Source organism: Nannobrachium achirus, assembly GCF_963921795.1.
Source record: "Nannobrachium achirus genome assembly, chromosome: 13".
Lineage (NCBI taxonomy): Eukaryota > Metazoa > Chordata > Actinopteri > Myctophiformes > Myctophidae > Nannobrachium > Nannobrachium achirus.
In genome coordinates this window covers 8,937,169-8,957,109 of record NC_137833.1, presented here as the reverse complement: position 1 = coordinate 8,957,109, position 19,941 = coordinate 8,937,169, and the positions used below count along the sequence as shown (strand labels likewise).

Here is a 19,941-nt window from a genome sequence, read left to right as displayed (position 1 = left end):
GCATGCAGCAAAATGGTGTAGTATCAGTGATGTCAGCATGTAGACAGACGGTCAGACATTCGGTAAATGAATGGTTAGTTTCTAAAATTGTTCCAACTCAACACCACAAAGACACCGGTGATTGAATGATATAAAATAGATATAGTTTTGTGTGTTAAAAACCCTTAAGTCTCATTCATATTCTGGGGTAAACTTACTGATTGACGTCACGGTTAGCTAATGGACTTATCAATACATGTAAATGTAGTCTGAATTAAACACAATATAAGCATGTTTCGGCCTGCATGGCAGCAGAAAAAAAAACAGCTTTTATTTAGTTTGCCTGCTGAAGTCGCACGACTTCACACAACCAACTCTGAAAGATAGAACATTTTGGAACATGAACAATAAGAATATAGGATCTCTCAAATTACAGCTTATACCGGACACTGGGAAACCAGATATCTGCTTTTTTTTAACGCTTAAACATTGTACAGAACATCGCGTTCATACATTAAACTTAAACAAAAAACAAACGAGAATATCCTTTAGGAGGAAAACAAAACAAACGTGTGCATGTAACATACATTTTTTGTTGTGTTTTTGGATTTTTTGTTTTTGTTCAGCAAATAATGCAACATTGAACCATTACACTTCTAAGCCTCATTTAAGCCTGATGGGTAGGCTGTGAAAATAGCAGATCTGCAAGCTCACAACCCATCGTGGTGTGCGCCGCATGTGAACTTGCAGATTGTGCATTTTCTTGGCACGCAACCAATCAGGCTTTTGTGGCGGTGTTACTTTCAGACACAGCAGTACTGCAGAAACTCAAGAGGCGGAGGAGAGTCCACGTGTCAGGAGGACAAACGTAAACCGGACGACAGCTGAGCATATTCACCTCCATGACTTCAACGCGGCATCGCATTTTCAGATGCAGGGAACCGAACCCATAAAGCCTTCTGGTAGCGCTGACGTTAAACAAAAAAACATATACTTTTTCTTTTTTTACAAATAAACCTTAAATCTAAACCCAAAGTTAGCATGGAACCCAAGTGTGATCTCTCTCTCTCATCATTTTTTCTCAAATATGAAGGCAAACTGTTTTCTTTTAAAGAAAAAAAATCAAGGCAAAACTTGTGATGGAAATAAACTAACAAAAAAAATGTAATTGTGCCAACTCAATTAACAACTATACAACATACATACATACATACATTTAGGCCTGACAGAATGTCTTGTGATGGACAGTATAATCCCTTCTTAATTATTTATTAATTTGCATGTGTAAAAAAAAAGAAAAAAAAAGAAAAAAGAAAATCCAACATAAAACAGCAGCAATAGAACTGGTATCAAACCCAACACAAAAGGCCTTTATTGTTTCCCCTAACAAACATCTCAAACACAAAGGTACGTTGCTTTCCAAAAATCCCCTAGCCTTGTAAACCGTTGCAGAATTCACATGTCCATGTGTCTTCTGCAGAAAACTAACAGAATGTGAATTCAGTATTGTTTGCCAGGCTAAAAAAACTAGATCCCCAGCTTCAGAAGAAAACTAAAGAGAAAATCCTACTGCTATTACAGAGTCAAAACGAGACAGAGAATGTCACAAGTGCAGCCATTTTGAATGGTTAAAGGTCATGAGAGAGAGAGAGAAACTAATCACCACTTAAATTCCTATTAATGTCTTTAATTTCTCTTTATTCTTTGATATCAAACATACTATATGATGTCCATAACAGTTGAGGTCATACTGTAAGCCTTTAACATAAACCCTCGATTATTTTAAATTATCTTCACTCTGAATTAAACAAGAAAAATAATAATCTGATGTTCTAATAATCGTTACGAGACCCTCCACAGGTTTATTTTCCAACCCTCTTAAACAGCTTTAAACCCTCAGTTGAGTCCCCCAGGGGTCTTTAGTAAGCCCTCCTCCTCTTTTCCCCCTCTACAAAAACAAAAAACAAAACAGTGAACCGTCATTTTTTTAATCTATTTTTTTCCCGGCTGCTATCCGTTAGCGGTTCGGGTTTCCCGTCGTCCAGAGTGTTTTGCGTTCGCTGCGTGCTCGGTGTGGAAAACAGCAGATCTACAAGCACACAACGCGTCGCTTCGCTGCGCGTTGCGAGCTTGTAGATCGGCTATTTTCACTACTTCTCGATGTCGTTACTTTTGGGTTTCCCGGCCCACCGGAGTGTTTTTTCTTCTTTTTTTTAAGTTTGTGGCGTCGCTGGGTGTCAGTCGAAGGGGCTGAAGTCTCTCTCCAGGTTCTCCGACTCGTCGTCCTCGGAGAAGAAGTCGTCCTCGTCGATGTCGTCCTCGTCGTAGTCCTCGTGCCACTCGGGGACGTACTCCTCGTCGTACTCGTCGTCCTCGTCCTCCTCCTCCGCGTCCTCCTCGCCGCCCTCGCGGTTGTTGTTGTCCGAGTCGTCCGAGTCCGAGGCCGACTTGGCCCTGAAGGAGAAGATATGGTTAAATGACAGTGTTAAAGGAGAAATTCATCACAACCCGTGGTAAGATGACACCGTTAACACATTTATTTCCACAACCTGAGGATCCCGAAAAAAATGCAGCTGTCTCTCTCCGCCATGCCCGAGGAACCCGAGAATTTAATATTCTTTAATCTCTATAAAACAATTAAAAGTATGATCGCCGATCTGCCGTTTTTTAACACTCTAGAGGCAATACTTCTGTTTGGGACCGGATACGGATGTATGTGAACCGGAAACAGGGTGCAGGACAACACTTGCATTGGGGATGCAACTCCAACGCATTACTCCCTTTTTTCACGCTAGCAGCTGTAGTGCAGACTGCCAGACATGGTCGCGTGGATGATCACTGTTGTTTTCGAAAGCTGACCAAGGCATGCTCACAGAGCCGCAGTGCACTATGGACACGCACGTGCCCACGTTAAAGCCCTTTGCACACAGGCGCGTTAACCGCACGGATAAAACGGACAATATAATTTTTTGAAAAGAAAACAATGATTCTCTATGACCTCATGCACACCGGCTCCGAATTAGCCGTGCGACGAGTGGCTGCCGCCGTGCGTTTTTTCTCGATCGAACCCAGTTCGATTCGTGCGTCTTGTCGCATGCGGTAAAAAACTCATCACTCCTTTTATGACTCCTTTTTGGATCCGCAGCGCCGATTCCGCACGGCCTTGCACACCAAATCCAATGCGTTTTATTCATGCCGCAAACGAAAAAAACGCAACTGTCCTGTGTGCAAAGGGCTTAAAAGGTAAGGACATTGTGGCAGAAAACGACATAGGACGACTTTTTAATAGCCGCTTAATAAATACATTACCGTTTTATTTACAGACATACTGACTTTTTATTGGCGTCCGTCTTGTTGGAGATGTTGGAGCCCTGGGCAGCCTCCGCTTCTGGACCCGGTTTGGACTGACAGCCGACCCGGAAGTCCTGATGGTCAAAGACAGAGAACATGATGTAGTGCAGAGTTTCTGGAATCTTCAGATATTCATGCTCAGTGTTCCTTACAGAATAGGGATGCTGGGATTGAAGTGGTTAATCATTTTTGAATAGGGCTTTAAGTGGTATAAATAATAATAATAATAAAAAATCACACCCGTGTGAACTGAGCGGTGGTTTACCCACCTCATAGATCATGTGTACCGATTTTTGTGACATTTGAAGAAAATATGTAGGAAAAGGAGCAAAAAGTGTGTTTTGGAGAAAATTCAAGATGGCGGAAAATCTATCCTGGCGCAAATGGGCGTGGCCTATATGGGGAGATGCGTCTTGACCCAAGGAATCCAGGGAAAAAATAATGTGATGTAATTATTTTTGGATTCATTCTTAAAATCATTATGAATCTCCTCTCCGAGGTTTGAAACTATAGCTCCTATGGTTTACGAGAGAAAAATACTTGAAAGTGATTTCTTGCATTGTCCCATTATATGTTTTTTGCCGATTACGTCGGCATGGTAAGGCGGATCGGAACGAAAGGTAATAGCACACCATTCCCGGCCGAGCCGCACATTTTGATGTATATATTGCGCGAGTGGCGTAAATGGTGCGGCACTAGTTACGCGCCGAAGTTTAGGCTACATACAGACAGACACGGACGGACGGACAGAGACCCACACACACGGCCACGTATAGGAGCGTTGTGACCACCGCTCAAAAAGTTCAGTTTGTGTTTATTTTATCTAAAGTATCAAACATTTTAACTACAATCTTTGCTTCTGGGGTCACTGGAACAACACATTTTGAGATGGGGGTCCACAGCCATGACATTTGTCGGTCCTTTGCATGAAAAGGTTTTGAGAGCCAATGATATACATGTTTTTTTTTTTTTTTTGTTTTTCAGAAATGTTGAAGAAATTCAGAGGACACTTTTTAGAATTACAGTACCTGTGTGGAGTGCTGCAGGATGGCCATCAGTCTCTCCTGGATGCGTTGGTTCAGCTGCTGTCCCGTGCTCAGATGTTCTGGCTTCAGCAGACGCACGCAGGAGGCCAGGTCCACGCTCTGCAGCAAAGTGTCCTCTGGAGGAAGCAAACTGTGTTACTGACAACGTAGGCATGTAGCAGACTGACCTCCCTTCATCCAGAGCCACTCATGGTGCAATCAAACCTGAACAGATATATCTGTCTCTAGTCACTTCAATTCACCCTTTGTTAGCCTTCTGATTGGTCCCTGACTGACCAACCAGCAGGCTCTATCTGCCTTGTCCCGCCCTGGTTCCGCCTTTTTTATGTTGAATTTGCTAAAACATAATCTTTGGAGAAATAAAAACATTTAAAAACATGCTGAGTCACTATACTGCCACTGAGCAGCTCCATTTGACTGAAACCAAGTTTGAAATGAGAATTGAACACACAGAATAACAATACGAAGCAACTGAATTACAATTGTAGTGGATGGAGTGTCCCACCGAGTGTCCCACCAAGACACAGCAACCAATGAGTGTGAAGAGGGGTGGGACAACGAGCGGGACTTGACAAAGGGTGAATTGCTTAACTTTGGTCACGCTGGTCAGCGTTGGAAAAAGAAAAAAATATTTATGTCACGTCAGAATCAAGGCGAAACACCTGGAAAAAAGGGAGTCCCAAAACCAAACACCCAAAACATTTCTGTGTCTCCGGACAACATCAAGGCTGATTGGCTGTCAGGACACGATGGATGAAGTGTGGGGGAAGAAAAGGTCGCTTCAGTTGGATTTTTCCAACTGGGGGCGAGGATACCGAAGCAAGCGTTCATGTTGTTCACGCCGCACCCAGTCTTTGCATTCACTTTGTATGTTATCGCCACTCAAACTATCCAGGTTTGAACGCACCATTACAATGAGCAAGGTAAAAACACACATCAGACACACAGCGTCAGTGTAGTGTCTCTGTGAAGTACGAACACACGAAAACCAAGAACCAATAGCATCAGTCTTCTAAGTCAGTTTCATATCAAGGTCCATTCTTTTTACACCATTTGATCAGATTTAGCCTCTCAGACCCCAAAACCTAGAATAGTTTGTTATCGTTGGATACAATTTTGTCCAAAATTCCATGCTGTATTGATGTAGTACCATAGGAGATATAAGAGGTCAATCAAAATAACAATTATTCTACATTCTCTAATTGTGTAGGCTTCTTGTAAAATAAGTAATGCAGATGTTTAACAATAATTTAACTCTTGAGAGCGTAAAATGAAACCAAATGGATTTGGTTTCATTTTACGCGTTAAATAATAGTTAAAGATCTATAAGGGTCCATTCGGTTACGGACTCTTTGTCATTTTGCTGGGGAAAACCAGTGTTCTAAACAATACGTGATAGCAGTTCTCTCTCACCCAGTAGGATCTAAACAATAAGTGATAGCATATATCTCACCCAGTAGGATCTAAACAATAAGTGATAGCATATATCTCACCCAGTAGGATCTAAACAATAAGTGATAGCATATATCTCACCCAGTAGGATCTAAACAATAAGTGATAGCAGATCTCTCTCACCCAGTAGGATCTGAAGGGCGTTGGCATGGAGGTCCAAGGCCTCCACCTGTTGCTCCATGGTGTCCATCTTTTCCGTGTCCTGGTTGTAGTAGCTGTACACACAGGAGTAGGCCAGCACCTACACCATAATAACACAATGTAACAACGTGTTGATTTCATCAACTAAAACTATGATGAAAAGTGTATTTTTTCGTGCGTGCGTGTGTGTGTTACCTTGCGTGCCTGGGCCAGGGCTTTACATGCATCGATGACGAAGCTCAGAGACTTCATCTGCAGAGCTTCATTGATGGAGGACACTTTACTCTGCAGGCTGATGGCAAAGTCCTACAGCACAACAAAACACACAGTGAGTCAAGTGTTCAAGGTTCAAGGTTGTACTTTATGGTTACGTCTTTAGTACAGGTACATAAGAGTGAAACTTATTTTTGTTCGGCTTCCTTTCAGACAATGCAGAGGTACTGTATATACAATAACAGCAGAACAACAAAAAACAACACATCTAAAGATAAAATAATAAGTAATAATGACTTAAGAAAGAGAGTGCAAAAGAGCAAAGAGAATGAAAAATCATCCACAGCTGTACATGTGCATAAAGTTTGGTGTATTTTATACACCAATGACATTATTTTCCCGTAGTAGCTACTGTACTTTAACCTTTTTTTATAACTATGTGTTATTATTACACCAGTGGTTCTCAACCTTTTCAAGCCGCGAACACCCAAAACATATTTGAACTGGGGACCCACCAAAATAATCATATTTGAACTGGGGAAACCCCAAAATAATTATAATTGAACTGGGGACCCCCCAAAACTAATCATGTGCGTGCGTGCCCATGTGACAGTACCTTGGCCTGGTTGTGGAAAGTACATCTCTCGTTGTAATCTTGAAACTTCTTCTCTTGCCGAGCGGCTTTGCTCACCTGAAGGACAAACACAATGGAGTTTCTACAAACGTCTGTGTGTGTGTGTGTGTGTGTGTGTGTGTGTGTGTGTGTGTGTGTGTGTGCCCACCATAGCTGAACAGTTGTAGTAGTCTTTGTGTGTTGGTTTCCATGGCTTCAGACACCGCCAGCAGAAACCATGGTTACATTTGGCACAGGTCATACTGAGGGAGAGAGCGAGAGAGAAGATTATTATTGGAAAGGTTCATTAAAATAAAGCAAACTGATGTTTATTTTATTTTATTTATTTTGCTGTAATTAATCATATAAAGTAGCTTCCGAAGGTTCCCAGTTCGATCCTGGGCTCCCCCAGAGTTAGTGTCGAAGTGTCCTTGAGCAAGACCCCCCTGGTGCCTTGCATGGTTTCCTCTGTCATCAGTGTATGAATGCGTGAATGCACAATCTATGTAAAGCGCCTTGGATAAATGCGCTATATAAATGCAACCTTTAGGTCAGCTGTGTGTATTATGTGTTTCATACATGGCTGCTGAGTCACAAGACAAACCTTTTTGTTAGTTAGAGTGAATTGTAACCTAACTATTAGTCAGCTAACTATTAAATATACATATTTTTTAGCCGGACTACAAGGACAGCTTCTGGTCAACTGTTATTTTGCCTGCTATGTAGGGCGTTGATTTACGAAAAATACTATGACATTAAGTGTGCGAGTGTGTGTGTGTGTGTGTGTGTGTGTGTGTGTGTGTGTGTGTGTGTGTGTGTGTGTGTGTGTGTGTGTGTGTGTGTGTGCGTAGACGTACTGTAGACATCCCTCGTTCTTCTCGATCTGGGCCTGGCAGCTGGGGCAGCGCTTGGAGATCAGCTTGGCCAGATGTTTGCTCTGAGCCTCGGCGCTCATGCCCTCGTAGAAGCCCCCGTCGTCCAACCACTGGGACATGTGGCTGCAGCTGGCTGGGTAGTGGGCCTGGGGGGGAGGGGGGACAACTAGGGTTGGGATCCTTTTAGATTTTAACAATTCCAGTCCCTTAACTATTCCCTCTTAACGGTACGATTCCTTAAAGGACCATTTCACCTCTGGGACAACCAGAGATTGTTGTTTGGGACACGATCAACACAATCCTGAGTTATTTTTTTATGTTCAATCTGTGTTTTTTTTTAAATATATTTTAGTATTTCAGCATGCTGCAAAGCATCATATGATGCAAAATGCATAAAAAAATAAATCAAGATTGTGTTGATCGTGTCCCAAACAACAATAAATTAAGATTTGGTTGAAATGGTCCTTTAACGGTTCCCTTGACTATTCCTAATAGGAGGTTCTAAATGGACTATTAAAGGTCTGTAACTCTGAGAGTGTACAAATGGAACCTAATGGACCCAGAGGTCCTCGAAATTAAAAGGTTTGAGAACCACCGGTATTGTAAATTATATAGCAGACGGTTACACCCCGCCACTCCGACATGTCTCCTTTCTGACATGTCTCCATTCCGACACTAACCCTATCTCTAACCCTAACCCTAAACTTAACCCCTATGGGAGTGTCGCCACTCCGACAATAAGAAGTCAATTTCGGAGTGGTGACATGTCGGAATGGAGAGCGACTCCCATAGCGGAAAAGAAGTCCACATAACTAGCTTTGGCAGCGCGACACGTTGTGATCTTGTATAACTGCTATTTTCAGCATGCAACCAAGTGTAAAATCTGCCATTACGACGCCATCAAGGGCCAAGGCTCACCAAAATACATTTTCGTTGACAAAATCTACTGTAGATTTAGTCGACTAAAATCTTATATTTAGAGGACTAAAAGTAGACTAAGACTAAAACAATATGACTAAAACTAAATTACATTTTATTCAAAACTACATTGAGAGTCTGCTGCCAAAATCAACAGTGCTGAAGCGTGCAGACAGACCTCAGGGAAGTTGCAGCTGAAGCAGGAGGACCAGCAGCACTTGGAGCAGGTCCCCATGCTGCCCAGGTTCTCCTTGCAGAGGATCTGGTCACAGCCCTGGGGGTTGGTGCACCACGTCAGGTTGGAGCAGCACTCCACATAGCCTCGCAATAAGGACGCTTCGTACTGAAACATAGAGAGAGAGAGAGAGAGAGAGAGAGAGAGAGAGAGAGAGAGAGAGAGAGAGAGAGAGAGAGAGAGAGAGAGAGAGAAGACAGGAGGAGAAGAGAGAAACAAAGTGTAAAAGGCAGTGTTTCTCAAATTTTCACATTTCTCCCTCCCTCCCCGTAGCTGCTGCTGATTGGTTCGAACCGGGCGTTGTTCGGTGCCAATCTCTCTCACATTACAGGGAAATTACATCGAGGGTTACAGAGGTCTCATTATTATTCAGAACATTTGAATTATCTTCACCAGCGCAGTTTCAAATTCAAATTTGGTTTTGTGCATCGCTAGTGTGCAAATGGAGCATTTGATGGTGTGTTTGTTTTTGTGTGATTACCTTGGCGATGGTGTCCTTGTCAGTGAGGATGGAGTAGTAGAAGTGGGAGGTGGGCTGGGCACGGCAGTACGTGATTGGACAGTCACAGTTCATCAGCAGGTTCTGCTCAATGCGCGCCGTCAGGTACTTCTGCCAGCACGACTGCGCACGCACACACACACACACACACACACACACACAACACACACACACACACACACACACACACACACACACACACACACACACACACACACACACACACACACACACACACACACACACACACACACACACACACACACACACACACACAAACAATTTCATGGATTAAAGCAAAAATAAAATCTAACAAGTGAAAATGTTTGTTAGGCCAGCGTGAAAGCAGCACACGAAAATAGCACTGTTATCTGAAGTTCAAGATTCAAGATTAATTTATTTGGTCCCGAGGTAAATTTGTCATGGACATGCATGCTGCAACATAACATACAACAGGACAAGACAACAGAAAGAAAGAAAAATACAAGAATAGTGCAAAAAAAAAAGAGAAAAAAAAAACATACTTTACAGCAGTAGTGCATACAGCAGAGCGTTGGCTCCTCCTCTTCCTCCTCGCTGCGGGTCACCAGACACACGGGGCAGGTGGAGGGGGGACGAGCCTGGGGGTCCGAGGAGGTGGAGGAGGAGGAGGGTCCGGCAGTGGCGTCGGGGGCGGGGTTCTTCAGGCCGGCGGCGGTGGCCAGGGCGTCGGGGTCGTCGGTGTGCCGCTGCACCAGCAGGTCCACGCTCCAGCGGCAGTGCACCAGCAGGTGGCGCGCCCGGTCGGCGTCCAGGCTGAGCGTGGCGGAGACCTGCTCCACGGTGCGGCACATCAGCGCGCGCACCTCCTCCTGGGACAGCGTGCGGCCCAGGGAGAAGTGCAGCGCCTCCAGAACGCCCACCTCCTCCTCGGACGAGGAGCGGCGGCGCAGTCCCGCCTCCACCAGGCTGGAGGGAAAGGAGGGAGACGAGAACGGAGATATTGCAGGCGTTGACACTAAGGGTTGCCCCACCTGCCCCTGGCAGGTAAATAAAACGTTGGTGCAGGTGGAGTTTGCTTTCGGCGTTGCCCGAACGGGCAAGTGCATTTGAGAAGGGACTCAAACGTCTATAAACACAACACAGACAGATATCTTTCTAAACTCCTGAACATGGCCAGGGTCCTCTAAAATGTTTTATCACAGAGGCCCAGAAAGGAAAAAAAATAAGTGTTAAATCGAGCTGCAAATTCTATTTACTTTTCGGGCAAGTGGGCATGACCTTTTGGACAAGTAGAACATGACCTGTACATGCCCGATGGGCAAGTGCCTCCGAGACCTTCGTGTCAACCCCTGGGGTGGCATTTGTTCCTCGACCTAGTGGGAATGTGTGTGCAAAATTTCACAGAAATTTCACAGAAAGTGCACTCTGCGTTCATGATTCGAGGCATTTTGTTCAAAATGGTCCAATCCCCTAAGCTATGATCGCATGACTATAGAGATACTGTGTACCGATTTGCGTGATTTATATATATATTTTTTTACATAAGTCGGCCTCTTGGTGGCGCTATAAAAGGCATATGTGAAAAATGCAGGTAAATGTTTTTCCTTGCATACAAAGTTTTACACTGATCAGTGGAGTTATAAGAAAAAACACGAATTGGCCCGTTATAGCCACCATGAGGCTGAAAATCTCTAATGGCATTTCTTCCTCTGCCTAGTGGGAATATGTGCGCAAAGTTTCACTGAAACTGCACTGTGTTCATGATTTTAGGCATTTTGTTCAAAACAAAGCACTCCCGCAAACTTAGGAAGCCAATCTTAGCCAATCAGGATGGAATCTGAAAAATCGGAAAGAGACGTTTTATTTTTTTAACGTGTACCGATTTGTGGTATTTTTGGAAAGAATTTAGGAATACTGTCCAAAAATGTTTTGCACAAATCCGCCTCCTGGTGACGCTATAACAGGCCCATGTGAAGAAGTCGGGGCAGAGGTTCTGCTCTGGCACCAAAGGAGTGTGCGTGCACATTTTCGCTGCCAATGTGCCAGCGGTGATTAGCTGTCAACAGACGGAAGGACACACGCGGACAGACGGATGCAAAACAGTCTTAAGCTGTGTACACACTACAGATATATAGTTGAACGTTTAGCTTGGTAATTCAATGTAATCTCAATGGAAACCAGCTTTAAAGCTTTCAAAGCTTTGTCCTGAGCGTCTCCTGTATCTTTAAAGCTGGTTTCCATTGAGATTACATTGAATTACCAAGCAAAACGTTCAACTATATATCTGTAGTGTGAATGAGGCATTAGTCATGACTTTCAGCATGGCGGCGACAAAGCCATTGAAAACGGAGTATTCATGAAAATGTTTACTACGGTAATAAGTGTGAAGTCCGGCCAAAACCTCATTCACTTCAATGGAGTGAATACATTTTTGTGTGATATGAAAAAACTAAGTTAAATAGAAATAAGCTATGTATTTGCATGCGACCCCCATCTCGAAATATTATGTATCAGGGACCTCACCTCCCCCAGAAGCAAATATTTGAGTTAAAAATGCTTATTTAAAAATATAAATATTCAAAGATTTGCAAACATTGATCATGATTTTTCAAAAATAGCTTGCAGCCCGGCACTCGGTGCGTTTGTATATATGCGATTGTTTAATAGTTAAAGCAGAAAATAATCTTTAACGTAATAATGCGTAATTAAGCACTGGAGAAACTCCACAATTGGAGCCTTTTCTTTAATAAGAGCAGGGGGTGCAAGGCAGGAATGACCACATTTCTACAGTACATATTTCTCAGGTCATCTTGGATCAGGGGTTCTCAACACTTTCAGGCCGCAACCCTCCCAAAAATTTCAACACCAACCCCCCACCCTGACAAGCACTTGGAATTGTAGGAGTCGAGGCATTACTATTTGTTTGACTACATTTTGTTCCAGAGATAATCGTGAAAATACATTTGATGCAGTAAAAATGGTTAAAAGTCCTTACATTGTCACTTTACTGTCATCTGGTGACACCCCCCAAAGTCATGTGCCGACCCACAGGTTGAGAATCAAGATTCTTGATGAGCTGACAAAGATGTGATTGTCAAAAGCAGCTGCTCGAGCGACACCGCTTTGGCCCGATACGTCACTAACAAACGATGGAGGGGCGCCCGCTGGCCTAACGGTCCAGGCGCATAGCACATAGGCTCAGTGTAGCCTGACAGCGTGTCGCTGGTTCGAGTCCCGATCCCGACTGCCTTTGCTGCGTGTCAACTCCCAATCTCTCTCACCCATTTCCCGTCAGTCTACCGTCCTATCAATGAAGGCATAAAAGCCCAAAAACATACGATGGAACCTGAATTCCAGTGTTACAGATATAATCAGTATTTTTCCAACACCTGTGACCTGACCCACAGCGACGTGCACACACTGCACATTTCATTCTCAAAGGAACAACACTCAAACCAAACACAGATTATAGTGCATACATACATTGTTTATTTTTTTTCTTTATGATTTTTAACACTAATAAATCATATGATAAACGCTTCGGGGGGTTCTGTAAAGGGGTTGAGGTTGGAGTCGGACCTGATGTCTGCCTTGCCCTCCGTGGCGTGGTGGTCCAGCCGGGAGAAGGAGATCTGCGCCTGGCCCTTCTGCGGCGTGGAGGGGTCCTCGGGCAGGTACTGCAGGATGTGCGGGCTGTCCTCGTTGCGCTGGGCGTAGCCGCGGCTGATGACGTGCGTGACGCACGACAGCACGTCCATGGTGCTGCAGGAGAAGCGCACCGGCGCCTCGTGCTTATGACACGACTCCAACACCTGGGGGGAGGGAGGGAGAGAGAGAGAGCAAGATTCATGAGCTGCTGTGATGGGTGAGGGATATCAAATGGAACCCACCCTTCAGTCATTTAGGCCTGAACGCAAATCTGTTAGCCATTATTTTATGCTTTAATTATTAAAAAAAATATTAGATCTACAAGCTTGCACGCTGCAAGCTTTTTTTCCCTCTTTTTAAAAAAAAATTGTTAACATTTGTGCAAGTCTTTGAAATGTTTTTGAACCTGATTCTATAATGTCTTCTAAATGCTTCTTCTAAATCAGTGGTTCTCAAATGTTTTCACATCAAAGACCCCCCAAATTACATGTACCGGTATTTGGCTGCTCAGAATATGTTGTTCCAGGGACCACCCAGAAGCAAATATTTGAGTTACAAATGTTTGTTTAAAAAAATATATATATATATTCAACAGGGTTCCCACACATTTTTCCCAATGAATTTCCAAAACTTTTCCATAACTTTTCCAGAATATGATCATGCAGCCCATTCGGCAAAATTACATATTTTGTGTGTTTTAGAAAATGTTTTTAACAAATTCAATAGCCACAAACTATGCATAGCTTAATATTTTTTCATGACTTTCCAGGACCCTTGATCAATTCCAAAACTTTTCCAGTACTGGAAAAATATTTGTCTAATATCAAAATATTTCCAGGAATTTCATGACCGTGGGAACCCTGATTCAAAGACTTACTAAAAATAGCAGATCTACAAGCTCACAGCGTGGCACCAAGTGCCGCGCTGTGAGCTTGTATATCTGCTATTTTTCAATAGTTAAAGCATTCAATATTTCTAGGCCTAAATGGGTGAATAATATTTACCATGAACACCAGGTTGTCTATGTGCAGCTCTCTCTCCTCCTTGAGGATGCGGACAATCAGACAGTACAGGAAGTTCCTCTTCCTCTCCAGGATCTGCGCCGCGTCCTCGTCCACGCTCAGGTACGTCTGTCTGGGCAGCAGACGGCGCCACCTGGGGGTGACGTCTGAACTGTCACACAGAGCCTGCTGGGTCAGCCTCAGGGTGCCTGGGGAGAGAGGGGGGGAAGAGTAGGGCTGTGTCACAATTATGACATTTCTACTTGACGATTAATTGTCACACAAATAACTGCCATTAACGATTTCATTGTGTTTTTGTCGCTGAACACTGGAGTAAGTGAATAAAAATTACATTTCCGATTGGCTTTGAAGTTGCACAGGGCAGATTATGACAAATTAACTAAATATACCAAGGAATGACTGGCATATTTAATAACTTTATTCTTTGTACATTTATAGGGGAAATAGTCGATTTACAAGCTCACAAAGCATCGCATCACCATGTGTTACTTGTGGACTTGTATTTTAGCCTTCGTGAACAAAAGTTGCACAGGGCATAAGTTCATACTGTACTTTATATGACTTGTAGAAAGGGCTGATCTACTGTACAAGCTCAAGTTTTGAGTTTGTAGATCTGCCATTTCCATGATTTTTTGAAAATATAGAAACATTTTTCAACATGAAAATGATTATGACGATTAGGCCAAAAATGATTGTTATCATCTGAAATAATTGCGATTAGGCGAGTGTAATAACCGTAGGAGAGGAGTCGGGGAGAAACCGAACTCAAAAACATTCTCCTGCCTCTAATCACGGCATTCCAACGCGTGAATCCAGGTGCTCTGATCGATCCAAACCCCAGGGGGTTAAAGCCAAAAGAAAGTCCAAGCCTGAAATGTATTTTCAGACCATGTCCCAATATGTGATTTTTGAAACACCAATATTTGAGGTGTTTCCTAGCCTGGATGCAGCCCATAGACCCGCCCACTCTCAGAGTGGACTGATTCTGAGGTCTGGAATTGTGTTCATAATAAGTAATTTCTGGAGCCGAAATGATGGCTCCTCCAATTAGCGCAGGGGGTGGGGGTGGGTTTAACAAATAACCAATCCGTGCCGTCAAAGTCCCTCCCCTCCAGAAATCGCTCAAACAGGGCACAATGTCAGACTCAAGCTTCAGCTGAGTCTGAAATCAGGCTAGGTGTTTCCCTGAATTTCTGAACTGCCTTCACTGAATGTGTGTGTGCCAATCCATGCTTCATTTTATAGAAGTATCTTCTTAAGTTCTGTTGTATTCTATTGCTACAGTAGTCTGGCCAATTCAAATACTCATATCTTGAAGTTAATTGCTTTTTAGTTTGGAGATCACTTGACTAGCGTTTTGAAAACTGTCATTCATCGCTCCACCTACACCTTATTTATTATTATTATTTTTCAGATCTGTACTGATCTCAGAAAAGGCCCCTATGGAATCCTCAAGACTGAAATCAGTCGCCAGGACTGAGAACTTTAACCAATTTAGGCCTAGAATTATTGAATGCTTTAACCAGTGAAAAATAGCAGATATACAAGCTCACAGCGCGAGTGCCGCGCTGCGAGCTTGTAGATCTGCTATTTTTGAAAAAGTCGTGAAAATGTGTGCAAATCTTTGAATATATGTATTTTCAAAGCGAACATTTGTAACTCAAATTTTGCTTCTGGGTGGTCCCTGGAACTAAATATTTTGAGATGGGGGTCCGTGGCCAAATACATATAATTTTGGGGGTCCTTCACATGAAAAGGTTTGAGAACCACTGACATAGTAGTCTCTCAAGAACAGACTAACTGAGCTCCAGTTAAGTGAAAAGGACCTTTTCTTTGACGATGGCTGGCCAGATTGCTGACATAGAAACATAGGTTTTTCAAAAAGTCTTAGAAGGATTCAAAAGACACTTATAGAATCGGGTCAAAATTCTAATTTTCACAATTTTTCAAAAATAGCAGATCTACAAGCTCGCAGCGCTGTGAGCTTGTATATCTGCTATTTTTCAATAGTTAAAGCACAAAATAATGATACACAATAATAATGTGTACGCGTTCTGAATGGGTTAACCCCTGAAATCCAAATAACTGGATCGGTTGATCGCAATGTACCCTATCGGGGGGAAAAAACAGATCAGGGAGGGTTGTGAATCTTACCCTGGGTCAGCTGGTCAGGGTGGGATGCAGCGAGGACGCCCGTCTCTCCCGTCAGAGGACCCAGAGCGTGGGCCAACACCGTGGGGGAGAGTCCTGAGCTCTGCTGGAGATGCTCCACACTCACCTCCTAATGCACAGAGAGACCAGACAGAAAGAGAGAGAGAGAGTGCATTTAGTTGATTAAATACTTTGTAACAGTTTGCAAATAGCACAATAGTATGATTTAGGGCATTCACCAAATATTGGAATCTTCGAACATTCGACTTTGTTCACCAAAGTCGAATATTCGCTTATTTAATTTTATTGTTTTCTCTTTAAAAAAATATATAGTTTATAAAGCTTATAAATAGCAGATCTACATGCTCACAACGCCTCGCACCGCGAAGCGTTGTGAGCATGTAGATCGGCTATTTTCACAATGTTCGCCTCTTGCTTACTTTTTAATTTGACAGTTTGGCCAGCCCTGTCGAATATTCGAATAATTTGAGGTCGAATAATTCGAATACTAAAAATCACTATTCGTGAATGTCCTAGTACGATTATACAATGGTGCAGGAAGGAGAACCCAAAAAGCCCAGAGGGCTTGTTTTCCAATACTTCCAGAATGGAAGAGAGAGAAGTAATTGCAAAGAAGTGCATTATATTATAGTGTATATGTCGCAGTATGTTTGGAAAACCTGAAAGATTGTTAAAGGTGCACTCGTTTTTCTTCGGCGTGAGGCGGAGCAAGCGGGAGGCTTTGATGTCCACGCGGTGCAAACCGAGCATTCTGCTCACAGCCGACAGCAACAAACTAAAGCGAGAACGCTGCCTCCTTTCAAAGTGGTCCGAAAATTGATTCAAGCGTCATTCCGAATAAAATAATGAATCTTATTCTGTTGTGAGTATTTAATACCTCCTTCTGGTTGAAGTGCAGCAGTATGAACATCTGTACAGTAGAGACGTAGAGCGTCACGGAGCCGAAACTGAGCTCTGCGTGACCCAACCACGTCCACTGGAGACGCCGAGGCTTCGCCTGATGGGTGGAGTACACACCACCGTACAGACACTGACCTGCACGCACACACACGCACGCACACACACATACACGCACACACAAAGAGAGAGAGAGACACGCATTAGATTAAAACTCATTGACTGCCATAAAACGAGTTTCCCAAGATATTATATGTTTGTCCAGGTTGCTACGCCCGAGTTTCACGAGTTTAGCCGCCATTTACGCCAAAGCGCGTTTTCAGATTTTACTTCACTTGGCCGCCATAGACGCATAAATCGGTCTTTTCATTGTATAATATCAGACGGCAGTCTTATACACCCCGCAGTGACTCAAGCAGGGACTCAATTTCCCATGATCCTTCGGGAGATGAGGCCACCGGGATTTCTGGTTTTCTTTTCAGACCAATGATAGAGAATTCAGAAAAGTGGATTTATCTAGGATTCTGCTCCCAACAGACCATAACTAAAGATCGCCTATTTTTCTTCACTGGGTGAAAGAAGACATGATCTGTTGATGTTACAAACAGCGAGTACACTCATCGTGGTCACACCCGTGACTTCCGTGGGTCCTTCAAAATAAGGTAAAATCATGAAAATCGCTGGCAGAGTTGCATTCCTGAGAATTCTCTGAAAAACTACACGGACACAATGACAGAAATATTTTCCATTTGTTTTAGTCGACAGAATAAACACTTTAGTATTAGTAGTGATAATACTAACTGTGCAAATAGAAGTCAACACTGTAGATCAGTAGTGATAGTACTAACTGTGCAAATACTGTAGAAGTCAACATTGTAGATCAGTAGTGATAGTACTAACTGTGCAAACAGAAGTCAATACTGTACTGTAGATCAGTAGTGATAATACTACAGTAACTGTGCAAATAGAAGTCAACACTGTACTGTAGATCAGTGATGATAATACTAACTGTGCAAATAGAAGTCAACACTGTAGATCAGTAGTGATAATACTAACTGTGCAAATAGAAGTCAACACTGTAGATCAGTGGTGATAATACTAACTGTGCATGTAGAAGTCAGTGAAGTGCTTGAGGTAGGAGGCCAGCTGTGGCTGCAGGTGACCCCCCAGCTTGTCGGGGTGGTCCAGGTGACACAGAGAAGGGATGGCCCAGCAGCGAGGAGACAACACCAGGATCTGAACCTCTGTATCCTCTTCTGATGCTGCTTCCGATGGAGCCCAGTCCTCCATCAGCTGCACACCAAACACACATTTAGACAACACTGTTGTCATTGAATGCACTGTAGATCAGTGGTTCTCAAACGTTTTCCTCATCCAAAACAAAACTATGATATTTCTTAATCCAAGCGTTTATAGGGGTCCGCTCAATATGCCGACGGGCCGCTGTATGTTAGTTACTACTCATCACGGTTACTGAGGTTAGGTTTAGAGTTAGGGTTAGTTTTAGTGTCGGAATACCGGCCCGTCGGCATATTGATGCGGACCCACGTTTATAACAATATATGACTATTGACATAAAAATGACACTGTCAGTTATGTAACACATGACGATAAAATAGGATTAAACCTCACTTAGGCCAAATTGTTTACTGATAACACCAGATTTAGGCCATTTTCTTTTGGCCCAAGTCACACTAGGGAGATAGACCATAATACTAAAAGGGGTGAGAAAAGCATGATCCTTTTCAATTAGGAGTTAGATGTTTTTATCAGAGGTGGCCACAATGTCATGAGGAGCAGACTTAGGCAAAAAATATACATTTCCTCCAAAAATGACTTGGGCCATTAGTTTAAGTGACAATATGTATTTGGCAGCGGAACACACACAAGCGCGCGCGCGCTTAAGCACCGACCTCTGTATCCTCGTCGTCCAGGGCTCGGTCCATCTTCTGCAGCTGGTAGAGGTGGAACTCCTGCTGCAGCTCCTGTGACTCCCTCAGGCTCCTCAGCATCTGCTGGGGGTATCTGTTGGGGAAGCAGGCTCCGATCTCCTCCACCACCGCCTTCTCCAGCCACAGCTTGCTGGGCATCAGCAGGCGGTCCGCCATGTAGTACCTACAGTACACATACACACCCACAGAATCAGAATCACTTTGTCACTTTCTCCATATACTTACATACATACAGTACATAAAATGAAATATTGTTTCCCCTCTGTCACTTGCAGAGCAACATAAAAGCTTCAAGCCTATCTATGAAACAAAAGGTCCTACAGTACTACTACTAGTATGACAGTGACCTGTAGAAGTGTTAAAGGTACTAATAGTATGACAGTGACCTGTAGAAGTGTTAAAGGTACTAATAGTATGACAGTGACCTGTAGAAGTGTTAAAGGTACTAATAGTATGACAGTGACCTGTAGAAGTGTTAAAGGTACTAATAGTATGACAGTGACCTGTAGAAGTGTTAAAGGTACTAATAGTATGACAGTGACCTGTAGAAGTGTTAAAGGTACTAATAGTATGACAGTGACCTGTAGAAGTGTTAAAGGTACTAATAGTATGACAGTGACCTGTAGAAGTGTTAAAGGTACTAATAGTATGACAGTGACCTGTAGTAGTGTTAAAGGTACTAATAGTATGACAGTGACCTGTAGAAGTGTTCGAAGGTAGCAGCTAACTCCAGTCCAGACAGGAACAGCATGGGTTCCAGGAACTGATGCAGGCGTCTCAGAGTCTCCTCACTGCTGCTGTCCCTCCCACTGTCCTGGATCAGCCTGTCGATGTACTGGGCGAAGCGCTCGCTCACCTGCACACACACATACACCACACAAAGATCAAATGCATATTACTTTCTACCACGTGATCTTTGTTGTAGTAGTCTCACCTTTCAAATAGT

General features: G+C 43.2%; 1 protein-coding gene across 3 annotated transcripts in view; it reads right to left on the bottom strand.

Annotated features, from left to right (window-relative positions):
- Positions 1 to 313: 313 nt before the first annotated feature.
- Positions 314 to 19,941, bottom strand: part of cul9 (cullin 9) — a 62,758-nt gene continuing 43,130 nt past the window's right edge. For all 3 annotated transcript variants that reach the window (XM_080740313.1, XM_080740314.1, XM_080740315.1), the window contains 18 exons: positions 19,694 to 19,851; positions 18,957 to 19,158; positions 18,147 to 18,336; positions 17,024 to 17,181; positions 16,129 to 16,255; positions 13,957 to 14,162; positions 12,884 to 13,116; positions 9,847 to 10,270; positions 9,305 to 9,445; positions 8,767 to 8,931; positions 7,653 to 7,816; positions 6,965 to 7,058; positions 6,799 to 6,873; positions 6,165 to 6,275; positions 5,952 to 6,069; positions 4,359 to 4,492; positions 3,313 to 3,404; positions 314 to 2,433 (listed from right to left, as the gene is read on the bottom strand). In XM_080740313.1, coding sequence (XP_080596439.1) covers positions 2,217 to 2,433; positions 3,313 to 3,404; positions 4,359 to 4,492; positions 5,952 to 6,069; positions 6,165 to 6,275; positions 6,799 to 6,873; positions 6,965 to 7,058; positions 7,653 to 7,816; positions 8,767 to 8,931; positions 9,305 to 9,445; positions 9,847 to 10,270; positions 12,884 to 13,116; positions 13,957 to 14,162; positions 16,129 to 16,255; positions 17,024 to 17,181; positions 18,147 to 18,336; positions 18,957 to 19,158; positions 19,694 to 19,851 — 3,009 coding nt within the window. In that variant the 3' untranslated portion in view covers positions 314 to 2,216. The remainder of the gene's footprint in view (positions 2,434 to 3,312; positions 3,405 to 4,358; positions 4,493 to 5,951; positions 6,070 to 6,164; positions 6,276 to 6,798; positions 6,874 to 6,964; positions 7,059 to 7,652; positions 7,817 to 8,766; positions 8,932 to 9,304; positions 9,446 to 9,846; positions 10,271 to 12,883; positions 13,117 to 13,956; positions 14,163 to 16,128; positions 16,256 to 17,023; positions 17,182 to 18,146; positions 18,337 to 18,956; positions 19,159 to 19,693; positions 19,852 to 19,941) is intronic.